Source organism: Tachyglossus aculeatus, chromosome 3 (genome assembly GCF_015852505.1).
Source record: "Tachyglossus aculeatus isolate mTacAcu1 chromosome 3, mTacAcu1.pri, whole genome shotgun sequence".
NCBI lineage: Eukaryota > Metazoa > Chordata > Mammalia > Monotremata > Tachyglossidae > Tachyglossus > Tachyglossus aculeatus.
The window spans coordinates 24,482,637-24,492,898 of NC_052068.1; the positions used below are offsets into that span (position 1 = coordinate 24,482,637).

The 10,262-nt window shown below is 44.5% G+C and overlaps 1 protein-coding gene across 1 annotated transcript in view; it reads left to right on the forward strand.

Moving 5' to 3' along the window:
- Nucleotides 1-9,961, forward strand: part of TCTN3 (tectonic family member 3) — a 38,737-nt gene extending 28,776 nt beyond the window's left edge. The window contains exon 14 of the mRNA XM_038743823.1: nt 9,335-9,961. Coding sequence (XP_038599751.1) covers nt 9,335-9,571 — 237 coding nt within the window. The 3' untranslated portion in view covers nt 9,572-9,961. The remainder of the gene's footprint in view (nt 1-9,334) is intronic.
- The last annotated feature ends 301 nt before the right edge of the window (nt 9,962-10,262 follow it).

The following is a 10,262-nucleotide window of genomic DNA, read 5'->3' on the forward strand; positions in this document are numbered from 1 at the left end:
CCCACTTCATAGTTTGTTTCAGGGTGAGCATCTTTACTACTAAAGCAGTAATGCCAGGGAAATGCCTAGAGGGCTGGGCTTATGCCTTTCTAAATATTTTACCTACGACCCAGAAATCCAGCTCCTCTGTGGGTGTCGAATAATAATTGAATGATTGGCTTGGCTTCCTTCCTTTTGCAGACATATTTTGTGCTTCAGTTTTTCTCTCTGTCAATTAGCGATAACAATCCTTGCCACCAAATACCACAGCTGAAGGAACTGTGCAAATCCAAAGCAAAAGCTTACCCTTTTTTTGTTCATGTTGATACTTCAAAACACTGAGGGTTAGCACTGAAGGATAAAACACTGAAGGTTATTAATAAGTGGCCTAATGGTCAGAAAAGCTAAGACTTACACCACAATAAAGCCAACTTCACTTCTCCCTAACTGAATTTCTACGCCCTCCTCTCCCCAATCTTTGATCTGCTCCATCTTCCCTTTGTAAGGGTCTTTCTGCTAGAGAGGAACCTGAAGCCAGGAATGCTTAAGTCATGAGTGCTCTGCCCCATTCTTGAAGAAGCAATCGAGAAGTTACCGAAAAGCTGGAAGGCATATCAGCCCGAATGACTCCTGGGCTTTACAACCTAGCAAAATCACCTGAAACCCAGCAGCGGCAAACCCTTAGTGCGTGGCAAAGTGACAAATCCCTCACCCCCAAGCAAATGGGTGCCCTCCTGCACTCATTTAGAAGTCATTTGTACAATAATAATAACAATAATAATAATAATGATGATGGTATTTGTTAAGCGCTTACTATGTGCAAAGCACTGTTCTAAGCGCTGGGGGGGGTTACAAGGTGATCAAAGTGTGTGAATATTTGGCAAGGAGGAGGAGGATGGGAAGAGGGACATCTGATTAGGGATTTTTGAGAGAAGGAGAAAACTGGGCAGGATGATGTAATTAACACCTTAGAATCACACAATATGCCATCTCTTAAGGCCTAGATCATGTTGATAAATAGGAAAATCTATTACCGCCCTTGTAAACCTCTAGAATCACTATTGGCGTAGTATTTTCTCTCCTCTCCTGTGGACAGGGAACATATCTACTAACTCTGTTGTATTGTACTTAATATTGTATATTGAGAAGCAGCATGGCTTAGTGGACAAGCACGGGCCCGAGAGTCAGAAGAACCTGGGCACTAATCCCGGCTCTGCCACAAGTCTGCTGTGGGACTTTGGGTAAGTCACTTAACTTATCTGGGCCTCAGTTACCTCATCTGTAAAATGGGGATTAAGAGTGTCCCCTTGTGGGAAAGGGACGGTGTCCAACCTGATTAGCTTGTATGTACCCTAGCGCTTAGAACAGTGCTTGGCACATAGTAAGTGCTTAAGAAGTACCACTGCTATTATTACTGCTCTCCCGAGCATTTAGTATAGTGCTCTGCACACAGTAAATGCTCAATAAATACCACTGATTGATTGATTCTCTTGGTATTTGAAGTTTTCACCATCACCCGTATTTTTTTCCCCAAGTGAAAACTGAAAGAAATTTCATCCAAATAATGATACTCAGGATTGAAGATTGTTGAGAAGCAGCGTAGTCTAGTAACAATAATAATAATGGCATTTGTTAAGTGCTTACGATGTGCAAAGCACTGTTCTAAGCGCTGGGGCAAATACAAGATAATCAGGGTGTCCCATGTAGGGCTCAGAGACTTCATCCCCATTATACAGATAAGGAAACTGAGGCCCAGAGAAGTGAAGTGACGTGCCCAAAGTCACACAGCTGACAAGTGGCAGAAGCAGGATTAGATAACATGACCTCTGACCCCCAAGCCCAGGCTCTTTCCACTACAGTACGCTGGGCGTCAGCAATTTCAGTAGGATGAAAATATTACTGGGGATAACAGTCGTTTTAAAATAAACCTGATAGGGAAGACCTCAGATCAGCATGGATTCTTGTAATGGAAAAAACTAACTAAAACAGCGGTAGTAAAATAATAAAACCCTGAACTTTGAGTTTCCTAAAGCTTTAAATAAAATTCCTTCTAGGCTAGTAAGAAAAATAACTCCAAGTTAAGGGGCAAAGTTCTAGCAAAGTCTAATAATTAATTGACGGTAAACACAGTCCAGTGAAGAGAGACGTTATCAGTAGAATTTTGTTTGGTATTTGTTAAGCACTTACCATGTGCCAGACACTGTACTAAGCGCTGGGGTTGATATAATTTAATTGGGCTGGAAGCAGTCCCTGTCCCACATAGGACTCACAGCGTTAATCCCATTCTACAGATGAGGTATCTGAGGCCCAGAGAAGTTAAGTAACTTTCTCAAGGTCACACAGCAGACATGTGGTGGAGCTGGGATTAGAACCCATGACCGTCTGACTCTCATGCCTGTATCCACTACACTGAACTGAGGATGTTCTTCTTAAAGCCCTTACCAATCAGTCAATCATTGGAATTTATTTATTTACTTATTTTTTAAAGGCATTTGTTAAGCGCTTACTATGTGCGAAGCACCGGTCGAAGCGCTGGGGAGGTTACAAGGTGATCAGGTTGTCCCACGGGGGGCTTACAGTCTTCATCCCCATTTTACAGATGAGGGAACTGAGGCCCAGAGAAGTGAAGTGACTTGCCCAAAGTCACACGGCTGACAGTTGGTGGAGCCGGGATTTGAACCCATGACCTCTGACTCCAAAGCCCGTGCTCTTCCCACCGAGCCACGCTGCTTCTCCGTGCTTTGAGTGCTTTGTGTGCAGAGCACTGTACTGACTGCTTGGGAGAGTACAATACATAGAGTTTCTAGTCACATTCCCTGCCCACAATGAGCTTATAGTCTAGAGCGGGAGACAGATATTAAAATAAATTACAGATCTGTACATAAGTAATGCTGAAGGGAGGGTGAATGTCAAGTGTTTAAAGCTTCTCGTGGGCAGGGAAGGTGCCTACCAACTCTGTTATACTCTCTCAGACAATTAATAGAGTGCTCTGTACACGGTAAGTACTCAGTAAGTTGATTGATTTAAGGGTGCAGATCCAAGTGAATAGGTGACACAGAAGGGAGTGAGAGCCCACGTCCTTCTCCTGGCATTTGTTAAGCGCTTACTATGTGCAGAGCACTGTTCTAAGCGCTGGGGGGAGATACAAGGTGATCAAGTTGTCCCACGTGGGGCTCACAGTCTTAATCCCCATTTTACAGATGAGGTCACTGAGGCTCAGAGAAGTGAAGTGACTTGCCCAAGGTCACACAGCAGACATGTGGCGGAGCTGGGATTCGAACCCATGACCTCTGGCTCCAAAGCCCGTGCTCTTTCCACTGAGCCACGCTGCTTCCCCTCCCTCCCTCCCTCCGCACATCCGCCAAGCCAGCTCTCTTTCCTCCCTTCAAAGCCCTATTGAGAGCTCACCTCCTCCAGGAGGCCTTCCCAGATTGAGCCCCCTTTTTCCTCTCCTCCCCATCCCCCCTCCCTGCCCTACCTCCTTCCCCTCCCCACAGCACTTGTATATATTTGTACAGATTTATTACTCTATTTATTATACTTGTACATATTTACTACCCTGTTTTCTTAATGATGTGCATATAGCTATAATTCTATTTCTTCTGACGATTTTGACACCCGTCTACATGTTTTGTTTTGTTGCCTGTCTCCCCCTTCTAGACTGTGAGCCCGTTGTTGGGTAGGGACCGTCTCTATATGTTGCCGACTTGTACTTCCCAAGCGCTTAGTCCAGTGCTCTGCACACAGTAAGTGCTCAATAAATACGATTGAATGAATGAATTAGAAGGGGAAGATCTCATAAAGGAGCATGGCCTAGTAGAAAGAGCACGGGCCTGGCTATCAGAACACCTGCTTTCCAACCCCTGCCCCACAACCCTGGGCAAGTCACGTAACTTCTCAGTACCTCAGTTTCCTCAGTTGTAAAATGGGGATTCAAAACCTGTTCTCTCTCCTATTTACACTGTAAGTCCCATGGGAAACCAAGACTGGGTCCAACCTAATTAATTTTTATCTATCTCAGTGCTTAGAACAGTGCTTGACATAGTAAGCCCTTAGCGTATAAAATAAATAAACAATTTTAAAATGGGAGCTTTTAATAATGACTTTGAAAGTGGGGAATTTACTCTTGTCATTAAGAAAAATGGAAGAAGGAAAAAAAAGATATATCCAGTATATAGATCATTAACATAATATCCGTAAATCATTTATCTGAAACTTTACCTACCTTATCTCAGAACCCCTATTAAAGGAAGGCTGCCTCTTCCAAGGCTCCGTTTTCATCACCGGCAGTTAGTTCTCTTTTTTGACAGTAGTTTCCCTTAGATCAGAAAAAAGTACGGATCTTAAATAAAAATGGATAGTCAGTGGAAAGCACTCTACGTGAATCTTAATCATCATCTCAGCAATACCAGCCAACCACCGTTAATGGTGAAATCAGTCTGCAAAATGGAATGAAGCATCTGACAAAATTGTTTTAAAAAGTGTCCCCAATCCAGTTATTCAATCTTGACTTCTGTTTTCAACTGTCAGAGTACTTCCCTGAATATGTTCTTAGTACAGTGCTCTGCACACAGTAAGCGCTCAATAAATGCGATTGAATGAATATGCTCCTCCCTGTGCATAAGAGAAAATCTGGAAAACTAAAAGCCTGCTTCTGTTTGTTGCCCGAGAATCAAATAAAAAACAAACCGTAAACTGATCCAAATGTATTTTTCTTCAAACCATAAGTGAACTGTAACTCTCTTTGCTGGAACTCAAATGGAACTGAACCAAACAAACCCCTAAAACCTTTGAGTTCGTAGTACTGGTTTCTAAAATAAGTCAGGTCAAATCATTGCAGCAAAGCTGAAATGGCTTCAGTCAGCGCTGATGTGGAGTTGAGTAGTCCGAAACAAAAAAATGCACTGACTCAATTCCCTGCTTTCTGCCCTTTTGTCTGCCTGGACAAAAGAAACAAAACTACCAGATTTTGAGAGCGATCTCCCCATTCTCATCCTGCTATAATTTGGATTTTCCTGTGGGTGCAGCCTATGGGTGGTATGAAGAATACTTTTGAAAATACCAATATATAGGCTTTGATTTCAGCCTTCCATTATACCACTCTAAACTGGAGAACCTTTCCTTTTTATGACACCTAGTTTTCCCCACGGGCCCAGTGAGCCGTCATCGTACAGTTGCCCCAAGCGAATCTAGATCAGTCAGTCGTATTTATTGAGCGCTTACTGTGTGCAGAGCACTGTACTAAGCGCTTGGGAAGTATAAGATGGCAACGTATAGAGACAGTCCCTACCCAGCAGTGGGCTCACAGTCTAAAAGGGGGAGACAGAGAACAAAACCAAACATACTAACAAAAGAAAATAAATAGATATGTACAAGTAAAATAAATAAATAGAGTAATAAATATGTACAGACATATATACATATATACAGGTGCTAGATGAACAAATGATCTACAAAATGCAGTGTCTATTCCTTGTGATTGAATGGCGCTACTTTCTAAATCCTGACTGTTTAATCCACTCCCCGGAATTGAGGAGACCATCCCTTAGGGAGGATGGGGGACTGGAGCTATTTGGGCTGCTGGGGCAGGAGGAAGAGTGGGTTGAAGAGAGGAAGGTCGCCCTTAAATCTCTCCCCCTTCTCTCATGGGCAGCACAACTCCCAATACACTCTGGGCAAGGCCATTTGTACCTCCCAAGCGCTTAGTACGGCGCTCTGCACGCAGTAAGCGCTCAATAAATACGATTGAATGAATGAATTTCTAGATAGCTGGGATCCCTTAGACAGTGGGATTGTTTGTGGTATTTCCAGGTTGGGATGAGGAGGCAGGGACAGAGGCAACATCCCTGCTCCATCCTTCCCAGGGCTGTTAGAGCCGTACTGTGTCCTAGGATTCCCAGACCCTCCAAGAGAATTGGACTCAGGGTGGCCGTTGACATTTTGAGCTGGGAAACGGGGAAGGAGGAACAAGGAAGTCCCTGGCCCTGGATACTTGACCTCTCCTGCCTTCCTCCTGGCCCCCGATGTGCAGACTCTTGCTGGTCGATGGGTCGGGGGCTCCCTAAGATGTAGGGCCTCGGCCATTTGTCTCAGTTGACCCTCCCATAGGGATGACGGGAGAAGCAGCGTGGCTCAGTGGAAAGAGCCCGGGCTTTGGAGTCAGAGGTCATGGGTTCGAATGCCGGCTCCACCAATTGTCAGCTGTGTGACTCTGGGGAAGTCACTTAACTTCTCTGTGCCTCAGTTACCTCATCTGTAAAATGGGGATTAAGACTGTGAGCCCCACGTGGGACAGCCTGATCACCTTGTAACCTCCCCAGCGCTTAGAACAGTGCTTTGCACATAGTACGCGCTTAATAAATGCCATTATTATTATTATTATTATTATGACGGACCCTGGGAGATTTTGCTAGCAAGGGAAAAATCACCCCATTCTCTCATGGATGGAGGAAGATGTGTCTGGGAAATGGCTTAGTCACCTCCTCCAGGAGGCCTTCCCAGACTGAGCCCCCTCCTTCCTCTCCCCCTCGTCCCCCTCTCCATCCCCCCCGTCTTACCTCCTTCCCTTCCCCACAGCACCTGTGTATATGTATATATGTTTGTACATATTTATTACTCTATTTATTTTACTTGTACATATCTATTCTATTTATTTTGTTTTGTTAATATGTTTGGTTTTGTTCTCTGTCTCCCCCTTCTAGACTGTGAGCCCACTGTTGGGTAGGGACCGTCTCTATATGTTGCCAACTTGTACTTCCCAAGCGCTTAGTACAGTGCTCTGCACACAGTAAGCGCTCAATAAATACGATTGATTGATTGATTGATTGGCAGCCCTAGTTAAAGTGCGAGAGGACCCTAAGGTTCGAAGAAATCACCTGCAGTTTCTGATATCAGAATAAAAAAAGATGGCATTTGTTAAGCGCTTACTATGTGCAAAGCACTGTTCTAAGCACTGGGGAGGATACAAGGTGATGAGATTGTCCCACATGGGGCTCACAGTCTTCATCCCCATTTTACAGATGAGGGAACTGAGGCCCAGAGAAGTGAAGTGACTTGCCCAAAGTCACACAGCTGACAATTGGCGGGGTCAGGATTTGAACTCGTGACCTCCGACTCCCAAGCCTGTGCTCTTTCCATTGAGCCATGCTGCCTCTCTAAAGCAGCGTAGTTGTGGTAGTTGTGGTTACCTCTTTGGTTTGGCAACTTTTGTCTTGCATTTAGCGTCCCACTTTTCTTGACCCCAGTTTAGTTTCAGCTAGCAGCCTAAAAGTCCTCCAAGTCCTTCTCCTATTCATTCATTCATTCAATCATATTTATTGAGCGCTTACATTGTGCAGAGCACTGTACTAGGCGCTTGGGAAGTACAAGTTGGTAACATATAGAGACGGTCCCTACCCAATAGCGGGCTCACGGTCTAGAAGGGGGAGACAGACAATAAAACAACACATATTAACAAAATAAAATAAATGGAATAGTAAATATGTACAAGTAAAATAGAGTAATAAATTCATTAATTCATTGAATTTGTTATCACCAGAGAAGAGTAGTATATGTTTCCATATTTACCCTTGCTACTTCCACCAATTTACCCTCCAAAACTTTTTTTGGCATGCTTACAACACTATTGGGTTTCGTTCAATTTGTGGTCCACAGGGTCTCACAGATATTTTTCTTCTGTTTCCCCATCCTTATCCATTTTACATCAATCAGTCAGTGGCCAACTTGTACTTCCCAAGTGCTTAGTACAGTGCTCTGCACACAGTAAGCGCTCAATAAATACGATTGATTGATTGATTGGTATTGAACCCATTCTGGTGCAGAGCACCCTACTCGAGTGCTTCAATGGTATTTCCTGAGCGCTTACTATGTAAGCGCTCATTCCTCTCCCCCTCGTCCCCCTCTCCATCCCCGTCTTACCTCCTTCCCTTCCCCACAGCACCTGTATATATGTATATATGGTTGTACATATTTATTACTCTGTTTATTTATTTATTTTACTTGTACATTTCTATCCTACTTATTTTATTTTGTTGGTATGTTTGGTTCTGTTCTCTGTCTCCCCCTTTTAGACTGTGAGCCCACTGTTGGGTAGGGACTGTCTCTATGTGATGCCAATTTGTACTTCCCAAGCGCTTAGTACAGTGCTCTGCACATAGTAAGCGCTCAGTAAATACGATTGATTGATTGATTGATTGATGTAAGCAGCATGGCTCAATGGAACAGGCCCGGGCTTGGGAGTCAGAGGTCATGGGTTCAAATCCCAGCTCTGCCAATTGTCAGCTGTGTGACTTTGGGCAAGTCACTTCACTTCTCTGTGCCGCAGTTCCCTCATCTGTAAAATGGGGATGAAGACTGTGAGCCCCGCGTGGGACAATCTGATCACCTTGTATCCTCCCCAGCGCTTAGAACAGTGCTTTCATTCAATCGTATTTATTGAGCGCTTACTGTGTGCAGAGCACTGTACTAAGCACTTGGGAAGTACAAGTTGGCAACATATAGAGACGGTCCCTCCCCAACAGTGGGCCCACAGTCTAGAAGGCACATAGCAAGCGCTTAACAAATGCCATCATCATTATTATTATTATTATTATTATTATTATCATGTGCAAAGCTGTGTGCTAAGCATTTGGGAAAGTGTAATGCCCTAGAGTTGGTAGATGTGACTTCAGCCATTAGGAGCTTACAGCCTACTGGGGGATTCAAACATTAAAGTGAATTACAGACAGGGGAAATAGTAAAGTAGAAGGATATTTACCTAAGTGCCGTGGGGCTGGGGTAAGTAGCAAAGTGCTGAAGTGCTCACCTCCTCCAGGAGGCCTTCCCAGACTGAGCCCCTTCCTTCCTCTCCCCCTCGTCCCCCTCTCCATCCCCCCCATCTTACCTCCTTCCCTTCCCCACAGCACCTGTATACATGTATATATGTTTGTACGTATTTATTACCTTATTTATTTATTTATTTATTTTACTTGTACATATCTATTCTGTTTTATTTTGTTAGTATGTTTGGTTTGGTTTTCTGTCTCCCCCTTTTAGACTGTGAGCCCACTGTTGGGTAGGGACTGTCTCTATATGTTGCCAACTTGGACTTCCCAAGCGCTTAGTACAGTGCTCGGCACACAGTAAGCGCTCAATAAATACGATTGATTGATTGATTGATTGAAGGAGTGGGTAAACAGCAGGAGAACTATACAGGCTTGGGCCAAGAAGGAAAGCCTCGGGGTGGAAATTGCCTAAGCGCCTCTGTGGGACTTGTAGTTTCTTTGCTGGGATGGATGATATTAAGAGAATTTAAGAGTTGGCTGTTAGGTTTGCAACCCTTTGGAATTCTGAACCCACATCATCTTTATTGTTGCAGTTATCCGTTCAAGTGACTGAGGTATCTTTGTCAACCTTCGTGACCTTCACTGACATCACACAGAGGCCAGAGGCTCCACGCGGCCAACCGAAGAAGGAATGGAAACTGCCGTTCGACTTCTTCTTTCCCTTCAAAGCCGCGTTCAGCAGAGGGGCGGACTCTTCGAAAGACCTGCTCACGCCCTGTGTCCTATCCTGTTTGTTGTTCCACTGCGTTCTCGGCCTGGAGGTGAAATGAAGGAAGCGGAAGAATCAGATCCTGAAAGTCCTCAAAATGGGAATGGTGATGCGGTGACTTGCTCCATCAGGGGATTCATTCAAATGCCTTCCTAGAGTTGAACGAAGGGAAGGGCTTGAGGCAGTCGAGCGCAAAAGGAAAGGAGTCACTGGACATGAAACAGTGGGGATTTTTGAGGAAATAGGTGCGGGCGAAAATGTTCTCCAGCTTCTCCTTCAGGTCTGGTAAGGGGCTGCCAGTGTGCCTTCCTGAGTGCAGAGGGGAGAAAAGTGCCCATCCTCCTTTTCTTGCGCTCGCCATCTGAACCAGATCTGCAGCTGACTTTATACGCCAACCGTTGTTCCCTGTGAATTCGGTAGCATTCCTTCTTCAGAGTAAAAACAAGTCCAACAAAAATGAGTTAACCAGTCAAACTCAACCCAACTATCAGTCAGTTGTGTTTATTGAGTACCCACTGAGGGCAGAACACCGTACTGAGCACTTGGGAGAGTTTGGTAGAATTAATAGACATGACCCCAGCCATCAAGGAAGCTTCCAATCCAGCAGGAGAGATGGACGCTAAAATATATTTTAGATTGGAGGAAGCAATAGCGTGTAAAGATATGTACATAGGTGCTATAGGGGAATTGCCTCATAATTCCTGGCCTCACCAGCCGACGGGCTTTTCTCCTATCTAGTCTCCCCAAAAGGC